Source organism: Camelus bactrianus, chromosome 11 (genome assembly GCF_048773025.1).
Source record: "Camelus bactrianus isolate YW-2024 breed Bactrian camel chromosome 11, ASM4877302v1, whole genome shotgun sequence".
Lineage (NCBI taxonomy): Eukaryota > Metazoa > Chordata > Mammalia > Artiodactyla > Camelidae > Camelus > Camelus bactrianus.
The window spans coordinates 23547352-23566175 of NC_133549.1; the positions used below are offsets into that span (position 1 = coordinate 23547352).

The window sequence follows — 18824 nt, forward strand, 5'->3', positions numbered from 1 at the left end:
TGTGTAGGCTGGTACGGAGGAGACGGTCTGTGTCTGTTGGATGAATGAGTAGTCGGAGAACTCATTAAATCTCATCTTTCACACGGGGCAAGAGGAGGACACATCATATTGGAACATTTCCAACTTGTTAATAATAAGCAACTCCTTTCTATGACTTAGAATCAGGAATTCAGGGCACACTGATTTTTTTCTTTATCTCCTTCCTCATTCTCTTCTATCCCCTCCATCCCCCTCCCTCAAAGTCTCATAAAAATTTTGTCTTAATTTTCTATTCTGGGTCTTTCTGAAGAACACTTCTCTCTTTCTTTTCAGGCGGGTATTAATGAAAATGATTTTTATGACGGGGCCTGGTGCGCAGGGAGGAATGACCTCCGTCAGTGGATTGAAGTGGACGCCAGACGTCTGACCAGATTCACTGGTGTCATCACTCAAGGGAGGAACTCACTCTGGCTGTAAGTGTGGCTGAACCTGGGCTTCCTAGACTCTGGGCCTTGGGTCTAAAGTCCCAGGGTTTAGACAGAGTCAGGGAAGTTGCAGAGAGGCATCTGGTGATGGGCAGTGGAAGGGAAGAAGGTGCAGTGAGGATGGGAGCCTCGGTTTGCCGCAGACGTGCCAGGAAGGCACATGTTTTGGAATAACACCTTCCCCTGGTGCAGGAACAGGGAGAGGGGGCCACAGGTTATGCTCAGTAGACGAAGGTGCTATCAAAACAATGCGGTTTAGGCCGGGAGCTGCCATCTTGGATCTGGGGCGAGTTCTTGGTGCCCTGACTGGTGGACTGAACACGGCTCAAGGTAGGAGCTCTGTACAAGCAGTGAGCGACAGGTAACAGGCTCCAGCCACTGTCCTGGCCTAGAAGGTATGAATCTTTCTACAGACTATGGGAGGAAAGATGACGTCTAAGCAGGTTCCCAAGTAATGACCTACTAGAGGAGTGGTAGAATTGAAGGGGAAGCCAGTGTGGGCCTGAGAGTGAGATGGAAACATGTTTTTCAGATTTGAGCTTGAAGCAGGACTGAGTCAGTCACCATTGTAATCTCAAGAGAGATGGACTGTAGCCCCTTAGAACTTTCCATCTCATTGTACGTACACACAATGGAATATTATTCAGCCTTAAAGAGGAAGGAAATTCTGAGACATGCTACAACCTGGATGAGCTCTGAGGACAGTATGTTGAGTGCAATAAACCAGACACAAAAGGACAAGCACTGTAGGATCCACTTACATGAGGTTCCAAGAATAGCCAAACTCATAGAGACAGAGCAGAACGGGGGCTTCCAGGGTCTAGGGGAGGGAGCATGGGGTGTTTTTGTTCAGTGGATGTGGAGTTTAGTTTGGAATGGTGAAAGTGTCTGGAGACGGATGGAGATGATGGTTGTACAATAGTGTGAATGCACTTGATGCCCCAGAGTTGTGCACTTACCAATGATGAAAATGATGTATTTTATGTTATGTACATTTTAGTACAATAAGCAAGAAATGTATATGCAAACAAAACAAAACCTTTCCACCTCAGCCCAGGGCCGGTGGTGGAGACAGAGGCAGGGCTGCCTCTGCGGGGTGGTCCTGTGGCTCGAGTCCTGTGAACAGCAAACATGCAGAGGCGGGGCCGAGGCAAGGACTGGGACGGGCTGCAGGACCTTGGTTTTCTAAATTTAGACGAGAAATTTTCAGTTCCACTAACGTCTGTCTACCCTGAGAAGCCAAGAGCACCGATGCCCTGCATTTAGACATTGGGAAACTGACCACGGATCTGGTCAGCTAAGCATCCTCCTGCCCCCCACCCCTCCCCCACCCCGCCCCGTCTACACTGCACTTGCAAATCCCATGTCTTGGTCCCATTCAGGTTTTACTAATTACCTGTTGACACCCAAGTAAAACTGTCTGTAATGTGTCGATGAGATTAATTTTAACTCCTGGAAATCAGTAAGTAAACTGGGATACGAAAAGAGAACCTGGCACCTGTGCTCACATTTAACTGCCTGTCGTTGTGACCATAAAGGGGACTTTCTTACAAAACGACAGTTGTCAGGGAATGACTCATCATCTGTTTTCCTCGGGACCTTTTTTTTTTATTGTGAAGACAACACTGTAACGTCTAACGACGTTTAAAAACATTACCCAGGAACCCGCTGTCCTTAGGCAGACATAATTTTTCTGTGTATCGGTAATCATAGTACATACGCCATTGTTATTTTTAACGTGAAGACGTATCCGTAACATTTTTCATGCTGTTACTCAGACTTCTTAATGATCATTTTTAATAGCCTGTAATTTACTCAGCCATGCCTCTATCACCATCTCCTGTTTCTACGATCACACCTCATTTGGTAGGAAAGCATTTACCTTCTTTTTTTCTTCCTTTGAATTATTTCCCTCAAATACATTTCCAGAGCTGGGATAACGTGTGCACACTGACGTCGTTTGGTTATGTGTTTGTGCTGCTTTGTGTGTCACATCTTGTTCACTTTACTTTTCAGTAGCACTTATGGATGTGTTCCTAGAGGCTGAGTTTTGCTCTGTGGTCTGCAGTTTTGCTTCAGTCAGAACCTTATTACCATAACAATTGTTTTTGCTGTTTAGATTCTGAAAGGCGAGAACTTTAGAAGGAAAAAAGTTGAATTGCTCAAGAGAATAGAAACTTGGAAAGAAAGACCGAGCTGAGATTGTCCATGGCATGAGAGCAGGAATTTCACCTTAATGCTTGCATATTAACCTCTGTAATCAGTATCATTAGGGATTCAGCAGTTGGATTATTACTGGATTAGAAAGACAGAGCAGGGTAGGAGTACCGCTCACATTCTGTTTCTGCTAGAAACACAAGAGGGCTTGGGGTGAATAAGAAATTGCAGTGGAACAATATCTTTCTTTGACTTAACCCAGGAAGGGAGCATCTAAGAGGGAGACAAGGGATAGAATTGCTTGTAAGAGTCAGGTTTTTTTTTTTTTTTTTTTTTAATGTCTAAATGTATTTCAAGTCAAGGACAATGAAAAGAAATGTGATGAGTTTCACTTTATCTCACCTCCTGGAATAGGACTGTCTGCACTAAGGAGGAAGAGGAAATGGACCAGGGTGCATTTTGGTATCTGAGCCCTTTTCCCCAGAGGCATGAATAACGCTGGGGGCACTGGGGTCTCTTCCGGTCTGACCAGAAAACATGCCAACAACAGATATCACCGAATACTAATAGTAAAGATAGGAGCTGTCCCTCTTCGCCTCTCCCGTGGCCTCTGTCCCCGCACTGTTCCCGGTTCAGCCATCTATGGTACCATTTTTAATATTCCTATTTGTTGCTTTCTGTAGTTTTCCGCACTAACCTGTGAGTATTTGATACAGACAATGCCTTGATAGTCTGTGTTTCTGGGCCCTTGTCCAGTAAATACCAGGCATCTAATACATTGTCAATCGATGATTCTTTAATGAATGAAAATTGTTAGGAAGTAAAACTTGACAAAGACTCATTGACACCGAATGGTGACGAGTGAATTTATGAGTGTTAATGACTGAGAGCAGGCTTCAGTTGTAAGGGGAAGAAGGAAGGGGTCGTGGAAGGAGGTTGAGAAGTGAAAAGGATTTCTAGAGATGGAGGCACGTAGAACAGTGTGGCTTTGGAACCACACCATGGCTGACTCCTGCTGTCTATGAGATTTCTCTTCCCCAAACCTCAATTTGCTCTTCTCTAAAATGGGTTAACTACAATCCAGCTCAAAAAGATGTGCTGAAAGTTAAATGCAGTTACGTTATGATGTTTTAAAATTGCCCAGCACATAATAAGTGCTCAACAAATGGTACTTTCTTCCCTCTGCACCTCCTTGGGTTTATCTAGAAACAGCGGCTTTCAGGCTTTATTTTTGTCTACAGATCTTCCTTCATATAAAGTCTTTCCTGGAAAGATTTGAAGCATACGGACAGGTGAGGCTGCTTCTTGTGAATCTGGTGGCAGGGGTAGGGAAGCGCTGCCTGCCTGGCCCTCCCCTCTCCCCATCATGGGGGCATCCTCAGAGGACGCATTCATCCAAGTATCTCTGTGTAACGAACACATTAATCAGCAGAAAAGTGCCTCTCTGCAGGTTACAATCCTGCCAGCTCCAGGTTCTGATTGCTTCTTCCTGAATCCTGCGTAGAATTCAGGCAGACGTGGGATTCAAACCAAGCAAGCAATAGCAAGAGCTGGAATTAAGAGTTTGATTTTTCTAGTTAAATGGGCAGAACATACCCGCCTCTCAGCATGCTGCGTTTTGGTTGGCGATATTGTAGAAATAGAAGGGAAATGGCGCAATGACTCCTTAGGGTTGGCCAAATGGTTATTGCTTTTTATGAATATTGTCTGCCTGGTTTTTAGAATGTACAGGCACTTTGGAGTTACAATGTATATATTTAAGAACGCTATTAATGTTTTTCATTTCTGAAACCTTTATAGTTGGTACTTTTCAATGAATATCCATCGTCTAATTTGTTCTGGACATCCTTTTCATCTGTTTAACCCTTGAGCACTCTGTACAGGAAGTGGCCTGCCTGCAGGGAGCTCTCAGTCTGGTGGAAGAATGCACTGTATTGACAGGTCCGCTAGAATTAGCACAGAACACACGTGGGATGGCAACAGGAGGGCTGTTGTCAGGTGTAAAGGATGTGACGATCTGAAGGCAGGTCATGACACTTAGCCATGGTCCATGACTAGTTAATAACCAAGTTTATGAAAACCTCTGTCTTCTAGTTTTAATAATTTTCAAATAATTCATGATGTTTGAAAGTAATAAAATATAATTGTTTTCATGATATTGAATAGCTTGTGTTTCTCACTAATATAAACGATCCTTCCCCACTGTGCTGCAATTTAGTGAAACGTTAACATACTAGTAAAAGCCAGTCTTTCACTTTCCTGATTTCAGAAAGTATGCTAGGTCTGTGAGCGTTACAATTATAACCAACGTGATGATTGAAAAGTTAATTATTCTGCCTGGGATGAACAGATGCTTCTAATGACGTGGGCAAAATACAGGCGATTTAAAGTAACCAAATGTTTTAAATTTTAATTATTTGATAAACAGAAGAATTCTCATCCTCTCTCAGTCTGTAAATGTGTCCTTAAAGAGAAGCAGCGATTTGGTCGACAGGTTTGTAAGGTGAGGGCTGGGGAAAGTTTGACTGGTTGGCTGGATTTTGTAAAAGCAGTTAGGCTAACGAGAGCAAGATGAATGGTGTGAGCTGTGAGCCGGGCTTGTGGCTGAGGACACAGAGATGGAGATGAGACAGCCCCAGCCTGCAGAGGCTTGGTTTTCTGTTGGTCAAGTGCAAAGTCTTAGCCGAGACTCCGAATGTAGGCTTCCCCTTTGGGAATTCTGATGGTGAAGCAAAGGAGCAGATGCGGTTCCCAAACCAGAGGGAAACAAGGTCAAGGAAAGGCCATTCTCCTGCTCTTTTCCTGGAGACAGCTGTGCTCATAGGAGGGGCAGGTGGCTGATGGGGCTGGTCCCTGAGGGGCGCGGGCGGTGGTAAGTAGTGGGGCTGACATGGTGCAGGGGCTCCTCCTGGAAGGTGGAGCATCTCCTGGTCCTGAGACGGTAGAGTGGGGCAGTAAGGGTTTTCTATTTTTGGTGAAGTAGGGGGCAGATCCTCTGCCAACAGTGAGTATGGCAGATTTAGGGGTTGGAAACTTCAAGAAAAAGGACAGGGAGATTATTGGAGATTATCTGTGCTGTTGCTGGGAGGGCTTGGCTGGCGTCCTGAGCTCATGGAATTGTAAGGGTCCCATTTGGCACCCAGTTCTCCACTGAGGGGGCGGTAGAGTTGATGGCAGTGCAGCTGGAGGGGGTCCAGGGACAAGGGCATCAGGGGACCTTTTAGGACACACAGAGTTCGGAGTAAAGGGTTCTGATGTTGAAATCCAGAGCTGGTCAGGAAGGAGCCAGAGCCAGAGGGCTGATTCCCTGGAAGCTGAGGTCAAGTTAAAAGAGCCCGTGGGGGAGATGAGGCTTCAGAAGGGATAGAAACTTGGAAGCAGAGGACACTGGCCATCCGGGGACTCCGCGGGGGGCAGCAGAGGTGATGACTGGGGTCAGGGAGGGATGGGGAGAGGGTTGGAGAGGAGCAGATGTTGGAATCTTGAGGTTGTGGGTTGGCTGCTCAGTGCTGTTCCTGTTGGAAGAATCTCCAAGTCACGCTGGACCCAAGCTCGGGAGAAGGGGTGGGAGGCAGCTGAGGAGCTGTGGGGTCTGTGTGAGAAGAGGCAGAGGCACACACGGAAGCGGCTGGAGGAGGTTGATCCGGAGACGGCGGATGGAGATGGAACCTGCCCGGAACCTGCCCAGCACCTTCCTGGCCAGGGGTTCTGCCCGGTCCCTGGACCTCTGGTTTCCACAGTGAGACGTGTGCACCCGGTCCCTCCCTTTCTCTTCAGCTTCGTCTGGTTTTCCACTCCCAGAGGACTGATCCATTGCATTCTGGGCTCCCGGACCGCAGCAGCCTGCCAGGGCGCAGACGGGAGGGGCGCCGGGGCCCGGCTGGGAGCGCTGAGGACGCTGGCAGCCCCTGGAGTCAGGGCTTAGAGGGAGGCCCTGGGGCCCCATCTGCTCGTCTCCTCGGGAGGGAGTGTGCCTGTTTGCAGAACACGTCCTTCTGTGTCTACTCGCTTATGGGCAAAAGGGAGTGTTCGGCACCTGTGGGGGACGGCGGAGACAAGTTTCCAAACTCCTTTCTAACCTCTTTGAAAACTGTCAGTTTTTGAACCTCTGAGTTTGGCTAAAATGGAGGGGTTTCAATGAAAACATCTCCAAGTTCAAGTAGAAGGCCAGACATGCAGTCATTTCTTCACTTTGTGTTATTTCCGCCATGCAGGGAGTTATCTGGAATTAAATAAAGCTCTGCCTTACGGCTCTGTGGCTCATACTTGGTTCTCTGGGTGCCAGAGACTAAGGAATAATTTCTCTGAAGGGAAAATCTCTGAAAAGGAAACAACTCTGGAACTCTTTCCTGGAGATGAAGCTTCCACTCTGCTTTATTAAGGGTCCTTGTCCTCTGTGTCTGACTCCCCAGGAGACCGTCCAGAAGGTTGCTGGGCACACCCACCTTTTCTGTCATCTATTCCTGCTGGAGAAAGAACATTCCTTCAGTGGGTGCCTTCCCCTGCTTAACGCACAGAATGCTCCCACACCTGCACCCACAGGGTCCTGTGTGGACTGGCTCCCACTGTCTGTCTGACCTCCTTCCCTTTGCTCGATCACTCTTAGCCCAGGAGGTTCCTCTTTGTTCTGAAGATACTGCAAGCATGCTTCTGCCTCAGGGCCTTTGCACCTGCTATTTCCTCTGCCTGAAGGCTCAGCCCTCCCTGCATTCAGTGGCTTTCTGTGACCATCCTTCTGCAGCTCACTCTCGATCGCCCTGGGTCTTCACTTGGCTTTATTTGATTCCCTGTTTATTTGTTTGTGCTTGCACTGATGTCACTCTCAGGAAGCAGACAGGGCAGGCTCTTGTTTGCCACTGAATCCCCAGTGCTAGATCAGTGCCCTGCCCAGGGAAGGTCTCTGTGACTGCCCTGCCACCCCTGCCCGTCTTTCAAAGCGGCTCAGATCATGTCCTGATTCTCTCCTCTCCTGAGTCTGGACAGCCCCCACCAGCCCAGAGTCGCCCACCAGAGGGGCCTCTTTAGTGAGTGCATAAAACACTGAGAGGAAGCAAGCCACACCCTGTGGGGACACAGCTTCTGTATTCCTTTCATGTCCCTCTTTTTCAGACTCCCAAGTCCTCACCTGGAATAGGAGAGTGGATGAGAGCACAGATTCCAGAGTGAGACTGGATTGCAGACTCCCTAGTTGTATGCCCTTGGGTGTGTTTCTGGGCCTTTCTGGGCCTCAGTTTCTTCATCTATAAAATCAAGATAATAATAGTGCCAGCCGCGTGGGATCTCCGTGAGGATTACGTGAGTTAATACATATCAGGCAGTTAAGACAGTCCTTGGCCCGTGGTGAGCGCCCTACAGGGTCTGCCCTTGCTGCTGTTTTCGTAGGATTCCTTCCCTTCTTTGGTGGAGGGTCCTGCTCACATCCTCCCCCCACCCCCCATCCTTCTCTCTTCTCTCCAGCCAACCCTCTTGGAGTGCTCAGACCACAGTCTCTCCTCTCCCTAGTGGCCCTTGCTCCCTCTGTGTGGTCTTAGGACACCCGAGGAGGTGGGTGGAAAGCACTGGCACGTTCTGGACACAGCGGCTGCGCAATGAACTGGGGCTGCTTGTGTTCATGAGCTGGCCTCATCTCCCCCCTGCCTGCCTCTGAGCCCCCAGCCCCCCGGCCGTCCGTAGCTTGAACCTCCAGAGCCCCTCAGTGCCCCCGAGGGCACCCAAGAAAGACTTCAGAACCGAATGGGTCACACTGACATTTTGCGGAAGTCTTCCTGTGACACATCTGTCTTTTGTTGGACACATTCAGCCAACAGGAAATTCCTCTAAATAAGAAGCCCAGACTGGGGCTGCTGAACGTTCTGTGTTAGCTCACGTGGGATCCCCAGTAACTCTGCCAGGAATGTCCCTTCTTGTCCCCATTGTGTGGATGAGGAAACAGGCTTGGAAAGCCTGAGGAACTTGGTTCTCTCTTTGCGTCAGGGTGAAAATGCTTGTCCTTTCCGCCCCCTCCTCCCCCCGCTCTCACTCAGGGTTTTCTCCTCATGCCCGTGAATGGGCTCGTGTGCACTTCATCTCAGCACTTTCTGAGGGACACTGTGCGGCTGTCCCCAGAGCTAACTTACCCATCAGACACAGCAGGCACTGAGCCTGGGGCCTTGCGACCTTTAGGGGCCCAAGAAAGTGTTGAACTTTTATAATCTGGAGAAAGTAAATGAACTTTTGGGTCAAAGGAAATGTTTTAATATATAACATTAATGTATTCATCTTTATACCAACAGAGTCATAAAATGTGATTTTTAATTTTTTTAAATGGAGGAATGGGGCTCTTCTTCCTCCATGGAGAGGTCCTAGTCCCAAGAAACTGTGAATATGTTAGGTTTTATAGCAAAGAAGCCTCAAGGTTGCGGGTGGAATTAAGGTTGCTAATCAGCTGACCTCAAAGTCGAGCGAGGACCCGGATGATGTGGGGGGGGCCCAGGTGATCACAAGGATCCTTCAAAGTGGAGGAGGGAGGAGGAGAGAGAACTGGAGGGAAGGCAGTGTGAGAAGGATGCCGCTGCTGCTGGCTTTGAAGGTGGGGGAAGGGGCCGCGAGCAGGGAACGTGGGCAGCTTCTGGAAGCCAAGGAAACAGCTTCTCCCCAGGAGCCTCCAGAGGAAACACAGCCCTGCCGACACCTTGATTTCAGGACTTCTGACCTCCAGAACCATAAGATAGTAAATCTGTGCTGTTTTGTTTAAATCACCAAGTTTGCTGTAATTTTACAGCAGCCACAGACAACTAATAGCCCCACAGAGGCAAAAGGCCCAGAGGCCACGAGGGCGCGCAGGTGGCCTGGCTGCCCCACCTCTGCTCCCTTATGCAAGGCCCTGCCACGCTGGACACTTCGGGCTGCAGCCCGGGCCTGCCAGGCAGCGCCAGGCTCCATGCATCACAGCTGAGCGGCCTCAGGCCAGTCCTCTCCTCTCCATTCTTTAGGATTCCAGTGAGCCATTTCTTTGGGGTTTTTTTTCCCCCCTCATCTTTCAAGTGTCTCCTTCAGATTTGGAGGGCCTTAAATACCTTTTTTAAAAAAAAATCTTTTAGTTCTCTGCAGTGAGACTTCTTAACTGGGAACTGCCTCACCCTTTACCCAAATTTATTGGACTTGGCCCCCAAACTGGCATTTTTTTTTCCCTCTCTTTCCCTGGTAGACAATTTTTACTGGAGGTAATGGAAAATAGATAATATTTCTAAGTTTATAGCATTCCCTCCTATGGTCTGAATTCTCAAATAGCCATGGTAACCAGTCCAAAGTGAAAAATCCAGTAAATCAATGGGCTGACTTTTCAGTGTCCAACATTTGTCTGCACTGAGAATGTGGCAGAACCATTTAACTGGGTGATTGTGGTTCCAGGAGCCGGGGGAGGGGGGAGAGAAGGAGAGCCAGCATCACTTACGCTCTTGCGCGTCGGGCGTGCAGTGCTTACTGAAGCGCAAAGGGAAACCTCCCCCACCCCCCATATTGTTTCTAGAAGCTACAGAAGGCAAGTTTAGGCCTCTGGGGAGTGGTGGTCTTGCCCAGAGTTATAACTCAGCCACCACCAGGATCTGAGCCTGCTAAGCTCTGTCAAGGAGGTGATGGACAGGAAGAGGAAGCTGCCAGCTTCCAGCAGAAAACTGGGCTAAAAACCAGGAGCGGCTGTTGGATGCTTCCTCCTCTGACTGAAAGGGATCCAATAGTGCTTTTCCTCCTTGTACGAGGAAGTGGACGCCACCCAGCGCTATTCACGACGGGGGCTGTGGGTCAGGAGCGGGCTTCCAGTTGATGAATGCTCACTTGCCGCATCCAGTGGTTTGTCCCGAAGCTGATGGTGATTATTTTCGAGGATTTGGGGAGGGAGATTCTCCCTCTTGTGAGGTGGAGGGAGAGAAGAACCTGACCAGCAAGGCCAATTGCCATAAAACTCCAGTTTGCTAGACCCCCCAGTAGGTGTCGCTAGGTCTTACCCTATGTCCACTCAAAACTGGTTCTTTGTGATTTGAGCTACTCATATTTTCCCCAGTTCTTCTCTTTCTTGCCACTTTGCTTAGAGTACTTTTGGTGTACAAATTTTTTGAATTTTTATATGATTACCATCATCAGTCTCTCAAGGTTTATGTCCTGCCTCAAAAGACCTTGTCCCTTCTGAAGATATAAGTAAATTTCCCCATGTTTTCCTCTAGTACTTTCATGATTTCAAATTTTACATTGAAATCTTTGAACCATATGGAACACATTTTGGTGCAGGATATATGTGATAGATCAAACTCCTTTTACCCTGAAGTGGCTGTTAGGATGTCCCAACGTTATTTGTTTTTCATATTTTCTCCAACTGCTATGGTCTGAAAGTTTGTGTCCTTCCAAAATTCACATGTTTATATCTGTAAAAACAATCTTCCAAAATTCACATGTTTATATCTGTAAAAACAATCTCCCTGGGATTTAAAAAGAATCACATTAAATTGTGTATCAGCTTGGGGAGAGCTGACAACTTTACCTTGTTAAGTCTTCCAGTCCATAAACACAGAATGTTTTCCTGTTTTTTCAGATCTTCTTCAGTTTCTTTCATCAGCGTTTTGTAGTTTTTAGCACATGAGTCCTGCACATGTTTTGTTAGATTTATACCTAAGAATTTCATCTCTTTTGAGCAATTGTGAATGATATTGTTTGATAATGTTATATTTAGGATTTTTGTATCAGTATTCAGATGTGACATTAAGCTAATGTTTCCTTTCTGTGAACAATCTTTGTTACTTTTTGGTATCAAATCTTCCAAATGAGGGAAGACTTCCTTCTTTTTCTGTGCTTTGAACACATCCGGCATTAGGTTTCAGTGGGGCTGGAGGGGAGATCTTTGGTGACTGGCCCTTTTTCTGCTGTGGTACTCAGGCTGTTCAGATTTTCTGTCTCTTCACTTGGTTTTGATAAACCCTATTGTCCTAGAAAATGTGTGGTTTTAAATATGCTTTACTGGAATCAGCCAAATTGTCTTATAGGTTCTTTTAATTTCTTCTGATCAATGATTATTTTATCCATATTATTTTAAAGTATTTTGTGAACTTCCTCTTTTTCTTCATTAAGTTACCCAATAGTTTATCTCTCTCATCATTTTCCCCCTCTTTTTTAAAGAACAAGCATTCCTTGGAATTATTTATTACTTCTGTTTTTCTGTTTTTGAATTTGTTAATCTCTTTGTGAAATTGATTCTTTCCTTTTGCTTCTTTAAGATTTATTTTATTGTTCTGTTGACTTCCTGAGTTGAATTCTTAATTTATTTTTCTCACTCTTATTTAGTGATGTAAGTTTGTAAGGTGGAAAATGTGTGCCGAGCACTGCTTTATCTTCATCTTGTGGGTTCTGACATACAGCGTTTTTATCATTGATTTCTAGACATTCTGTGGTTTCGATTTCGATTTTCTCTTTCATCAAAGAGTGTTTAGGACACTGGTTTAAATTGCCTGGGGCAAAAGGGTTTTGGATTTTCAATTTTATACATTTTCCACTGTGTCAGAGAATATTATCTCTATTTTCTAATTTCATATTTTGGAAGTTTCTTTTGAGATCTAAAATAGGGACAGTTGTTTTTTTTAATGCTCCGTGAATGTTTGAATAGAAAGACTACTTTTGTTTCCAGACTACAGAACTCCATGTCTAGTAATTAGATTTACCTTATTGATTATGGCATTTAGTCTCCTTTATACTAATTAATGATCCGTCATGGCCTGGAGGGACCCTCTCTCTCGCCTTGTGTCCTCTGTAGTTTGTTTTGTTAATGTCGATGCCGTGTTTTAGTGCATAGACGTTCATGACTGTTTAATGCCTTATTGTGGGCTGTGTCTTTTGGAATCCTGTATTGCCACTGTTTGTCTGGTTTAATGTCTTTTCCCCCTGAATTCCACCTTCAGATTTTACATTTGCTGTCTCAGTTTTCTCTGTATTTGCCTTGGCTGCTATCTAGGTGCCCATTCTTCCATTTCAACCTTTCTGAACCGCTTTGTGTGTTCCTCGTGTGTATCCGTGGAGTTGTGTGTCCTCACATAATCAGGAAGGGCTGTAATTAGGCTCTCTCTCTGACTTCAATTTTACACAACATTCCTAACACAGTATTTCTTCAGAGACTATCTATTAACACCCTATTATGAACCAATGATTAAATTTATGTTCTTCTTTGAATCCTATCCTCTCCCTCAACTCCTTCCAATTTTAGCTAATTAGCTATTATCTTTCTTAGTGTTTACCTTTGCATATTAAATATTCCTAAACTCTATCTAATCCGTTACCTTTGGTATCTTTTAACCACTCTTCCTATTCTTTGGCTATTAAAGACAGATTAAATGGAACCAGGGTGTCCGGGCGTGGGGTCCCATTCCTCCTCTAATGGCTGGGGAAGCATCTTAAACTGTCTGTGTCCAGTGGCATCGTCTCGCAGAGGAGAGGCAGGAGAGCGCTCCGCTTTCCCAGAGCAAGTGATTTGACTTCACGTGCTTCTGCTTCCTTCCCGGTAAAATGAGAGTAATAACAGCGTTTACCTTGTGGTGTTGATTAAATGGAATAAAGTAGATAACGTGGTGAGAGCTGTGTCCGGTCCACAGTCAGCATCCCGTAGGTGTTCACAGTGACACTCGGATGGTCCTGATTCCTGGGACCAGATGAAGCTTTATGAGGGGGAGTGAGGGTCACAGAAAATGTTCACCCCAGATGCAGCTGAAGGCTGTGAAGAAAACCATGGTGCCCTTCTCGCCCCGTAGAGCCCCTTCTATGGAACACACCAGTCTGTAAAGACCTCACATTCTACAAAATTGTGTGCTAAAAATAATAGAGTTTATTTGGGCAGACCTCACTAAACCCACGCAACTTGGAACCAAAACATAACTAAAACTGACAACAATCATAACAAAAAATGCTTAATGCTAAAGACGTGCTACATCTGTATTCAGATGCACAAAGGGCACTACTTTTAACTACAAGATGAAGTGAGCTTGGAAGGGTCGAGGCTGCTGTGTTACGCTCATGGAGACAGGGATACACAGGCACCACCGTCTGAAGGCAAGGAGTGGGTGAGCAGCTGCAAACTCTGGTGAAATATTGTGATGCCAGAGATGAGGGCTCTGGCTGCTTGTCTTTCATACGTCCTTTCTGCACTAACATAGTAAATAACCAAGCAATAAACACATCCAAGTCAGAGCACGTGGCCAAACTGAGTGGAGAGGAAGGTGGGACCATGAGCATTGAGCACGATGCTGGAATCTTCTGTGGCCTGTGTGTTCAGCTGAGTTAGTGTGTCTTCCATTTGGCCGCCATGACTTGGTGGTACAAGCATTAACATGGTGGGAAACCATCATATATGAACCAAGGTGACTTGGGCCTTATATGGCATTATTCCTCCCTCTCTTTCTGCTGAGTGTATTATACACACACTGAATATCTGTGTGGAACACATGGTGTGAGAGGCCTGTGTGAAGTCTAGCCAGTGGATTCTCCACATTGTGAAATCCATTGTGGATTGTGGTTAAGTCACAATGACGGTCCAGGAGATGAATGTTTTCCTGTCGTCATCCTCTACCCAGAAGCCTCTGGTCTTCCTGGAATTTCTGGTAGGTGTCCAATCCATCTCAGCAGAAATTTCCAAACCATGTTTGGTAATTTTGACGTGGGAGCAAAGGAGGCTTTCAGATAGGGGAAGACAGGATTCCTCAGGGTGCGTCTTCCTCCGCCTTGGCCCCGCCCCTTCCACTCGTCTGGCCAATGGCAGTCAGTTGGGTGCCGGACGATGTCTCATTTGTCTCATTACAAAACCAGGCACGATGGAAATATCTACCACGTGTTGAGCTGCCTCAGTACTAAGTGCACCGAATGTGTTAACTTTGTTCCTCGCAGCATCCCTAGCAGGTAGCATTTAGCAACTTACTCTTGGAGAGAAGTGCAAGGGCCAGAGGAGGCATGGTTAGTACGTGGCAGAGCGAGTCTTTGAGCCTGGGTCTCCTGTGCATTTCCAGGATGCCGTCCAGTACCAGGAATTGTCTGCAGCAGCTCTGCCTGCTCCCTCCGGATGCTCCAGCTGGAAATGAGAGCACATGAATCTCCTGGTGTGGATTTTGCTTCCTTGAGTCCATCTTTCGTGCCTGGTGGGAAGCATCCTCTTCTCCATCAAGATCTGTCTGTTTAGGGGGACACCTTATGCAACAGTCGCCCCAGTCCAGGTGGAGGGAGTGCTGAACCCATGATTTTTCTAAGCATTTTCAAACGTTGAAATCTTTGCTAAGTTTCATAGACATCTTTATTTTTCTTCTTTTGAAATAACCTTCCGATCTCCGGTTTTTCTTTAAAGTCTGTCTGAAAAATAACATGAGCGATGCCAACAGAGTAGTCAGTTGGCAATACGTTTAGAACACAAGGCGGGCAATGGGAAGTAAAAAGCAAAATGCTTTCCAGTTTTACTCACATAAGACTCCACTGGTTTTCTCTCCAGAGTAACATAGTAAAATGCGAACTCTTAAAAGAAAAAGAAAAAAGAAACTGCTTTTCAACCCTGCTTTCAGTTTACAGCTGAGATATAAGTTGGCCTCCGTTCATGCATGCATTGGAAGAAAATGGCCTTGAGCTGGGTGGAAAATTTGAGAAGGTGCCAGGGAGGTGAGGCAGAAAAGAGAAAGAGAGAAATCTAGGGGTTTGTTTTCTAATTAACAAATGGTGTGTGTAGTTTAAGAAGTCAAATAGCACTGCTTATCATTAAAAATAGTAGCCTGTGTCCCATACCCCATGGTCCTGATTCCTGGTGTCCCAAGGTGACTACAGCAGGACTTTTAGCTGTTCTTCTATTTTATTTTCTTAAACCCAGTATTTCTGAGCAAAATGCTTAGTACTCTTTCTTGATTTTTTAAAAAAATTAGTTATTATCTGTTGACTTTCTACTATGAAAGGAGAGAATTTGTCTCTTACTGATGTACATCTAACACACACACACACTCTTTTTTTCTGTCTCTGTCTCTCCTCCCACCCTCTCAAAGGGGTTACATGATCAGTTTTAGCTAAATCAGCATTTAAGTTTTGCAACATGAGTATTGTTGCATTGTAATCTATAGCAGGGTCACATAGTATACAATAATTACATTTCATTTCCTGTGCAGCTTTTTTTGCTTTTACTGGAGGTAACAGTCACTGCTTTTGAATGGTTTCCTTGGTTTTCTAGGTGCTTCTCATGAATTCATTCCAAAGCCTTCTGGTAGATGTGAAAATCTCTGAATGTATCCTGAATATGAACCATTATTCCCTCTTGCATTTTCTTCCTGGAGCTGTCCCTCCTGGGGCCGTCGGGCCTCTGCTGGTGTCTGAATTTGTTTGGTCTCCAGGCCTGTTGCATAGCTCTTGTCCCATCTCCACGCCTGTGGGAACGCCCTCCCCATCGCTCCTGGGTTGTGCACTCCTTAGATCCCATGTCTCTGTCTTTTTCTGGTTGCTTTCGTGGTACGTAGCTTCTGGAAAAGGAGCTTAAGAGATCGAATTTGGGTTCCTTGAATGTCTGAAAATGCATTTTGTTGACCTCACCCTTGGATGGTAGCTTAGAAATAATTTTCCCAAGGAATTTTTAACAGCTTTATTGAGATGTAATTCCCATACCCAATTCATCGTGTCTAATGTATTCACACAGTTGTGGCTGCATCACGATAATCAATTTATCATTCCTCATTCCTCAGACACCATGCTTCTTATCCCATACAATTGGGAACCATTTTCCATGGCCTCTTTAGCTGCAGTTTTACAATATGAAGATCTGAGTATATTTATAATTACAAACTTCTGAGTTATTTTTCCTAAATAAAGTTTCAGGGTCATTTCTATATCCCTTGTACTAAAAATCGTCCAGTGTTATACCTTGTTGTCACTGGCAAGTGATGTGACCTTGAAATATGGAAACACATTTTTCAGGTCTGGGAAATTCTAATTACTATTATTATTATTCTGCTTTCAATATCTCCTGCTCATTTTTTTGAAATTGTTATTATTTGCATGTTGAATCTCTTGTACAAATTTTTTTTCTACCTTAAAATGCTAACCAACTCTCACCTTCATCCTTCACATTTCAGCTCAAACCTCACCTGTCCAGGAACATCTTCCCTACCCAGCCCTAGACTAAGTCAGCACCACCCCCTCCATTTATAAGCTCTCTGTAGTGCTCCTCTGAACGATATCCCAGTTTCAGTTTAATCATTAATTGTATAAGTAATTATGCAGTCTCTCCTGTCCCACTGGACTGTAAGCTCCCTGAGGCCGGGGCTTGGTTGGAGAGTCACTCTGTCCCTGGCGCACTCCCTCCCCCTGGTGTGTGAGTGAACCCGGCGGCGGCCGTGTTAGGACAAGCACCTTGTGAGCCGAGGTTGGCACCGTCGACAAAGACACGTTTTGATAAGCAAAGGCACGGTGTTAACCTCGTTCTGGAGCTGTCCAGAACACGTGGGAGAAAACCAACTTCTGTTCACTGAACAGCTGTATTGCATGTTGCCTTCTGTGAAGTCACTCAGCCGCCACCCTCTTTGCTGGTCACCTGTCTGTTTTCTGAGTCCTTCTTGTTATTTAGGCAAATAAATAAGAGAACATTGAGGAAGTTTGCATTACCTAATATTCCTCCTCGTATTTAAAATGTCACGAACCTCTGAAAACTCTGTGTCTCGGTTTCCTCACTAAGAAATTGCCAGGAACATTTACCTTAAATTAGTTTGAACAGATCAAATGGAGAATTAACATCTTGTGTTGGAATTGTTTGGAGTGGGGTTTCTCAGCCTCAGCACTCTTGGTGAGTGGATTTTGGGCTGGATAACCCTGAGCTGTAGGAAGGCTGTCGTGGCATCCCTGGCCTCTGTGTACCAGGTGGCCCTGTTGTAGTGCCCAACTTAGCACCCTGCCCCAGTCGTAGTAATCAGAAGTGCCCCAGACACTGCTAACTGTCCCCTGGGGGCGAAATCACCCCCAGCTGAGAACCCCTGTGGTAGGTGCAGACTTGGAGTCTCTTCCAGTCACATACAGTTGGCAGTGCGGCCAAGGCTGTTGGCCCTCCGCGGTGCAGGGCGGGTACACTCACGTGGTTGGTGGAGTGCTCAGAAGAGCATATCGGGTCTTGGGCTGGAACTGGAAGTGTTTTCAGGAGCCTCCAGTGGCCAATACAATGACCCACTTGTTCCTGCCAGTTGGACTTATGATGGGTCAAAAAGCAGAGGGCACCTCTTCCTGGCACACGGCTTCTAACATCCCATAGAAGGAACCAGATGTTTTGAAAAACACCAGGAGCTTCAGCTATGAGATGTAGACCATGAAGTCAAACACCGATTTGTCTGATGGGAAGGAATTTCTTTAATGTTTCTTTGAACTCTAATTCCACCTTGGGAGAGAGACTGGTGTGTTGGGGCAGGTGGGGTGACAGATTTTTGTGGCTGTGGTTTGCTGGCTAAGCTCTAAGCTTCCTATTATTTGAACAGAATTAGGGAACCATTGTTTCATCCTGCTGGGATGGAAGTAGAAGGGAATATCTGGACCCACAAGCCTGGGGAAAGGGAGAAAGGGTCTGGAACAAGCCTAAGAGTGGAGCTGGAGTCTGAGTGCGGTTCTTGCAGTGGGCAGTGTCCTCCCACAAGATGTCCATATGCTAACCCCGGACCCTGTGAATATATGACCTTACATGACAAAAGGGACTTTGCAGTTGTGATTAAGTCAATGGCTCTGAGATGGAGAGAGGGTCCCGGACTACACAGATGGGCCCAATCTAATCATGTGGGTAAAAGGGAGAACCTTGTCCGTCTGTGCAGAGGAGACGTGACTGCTGAAGAATGGTTAGAGAGACGCAACGCCACTGGCTTTGAAGATGGAGAAAGGGGACCACTAGACAAGGGGGGGGGGGCTGTAGAGGATGAAAAAGGCCAGGAAACAGATCCTTCCCTAGACCTCCAGAAGGGAACCAGCCCTGCTAACACCTTGGCCTTAGACCAGTGAGACTGCTGTTCTACAGAACTGCACAATGATGAATTTCGCTTGCTTTAAGCCACTAAATGTTTGGTAATTTCTTATAGCCATAGAAAACTCACACAGCTCTCAAAGTCCAGAGGTCAAAAGGAGAGTCCAGTGATCATAAAGCCCAAAGCGGGGGCACTTGGGAGCAGACATTGCAGACCAAGCACTGAGCCCTTGTTTCATCTGGTA

General features: G+C 46.0%; 1 protein-coding gene across 2 annotated transcripts in view; it reads left to right on the forward strand.

The window, feature by feature from the left end:
* The window catches only part of CPXM2 (carboxypeptidase X, M14 family member 2), a 117868-nt gene that overhangs the window by 46239 nt on the left and 52805 nt on the right, over window positions 1–18824 (forward strand). For both annotated transcript variants that reach the window (XM_074373439.1, XM_010952911.3), the window contains one exon: window positions 313–452. In XM_074373439.1, coding sequence (XP_074229540.1) covers window positions 313–452 — 140 coding nt within the window. The remainder of the gene's footprint in view (window positions 1–312; window positions 453–18824) is intronic.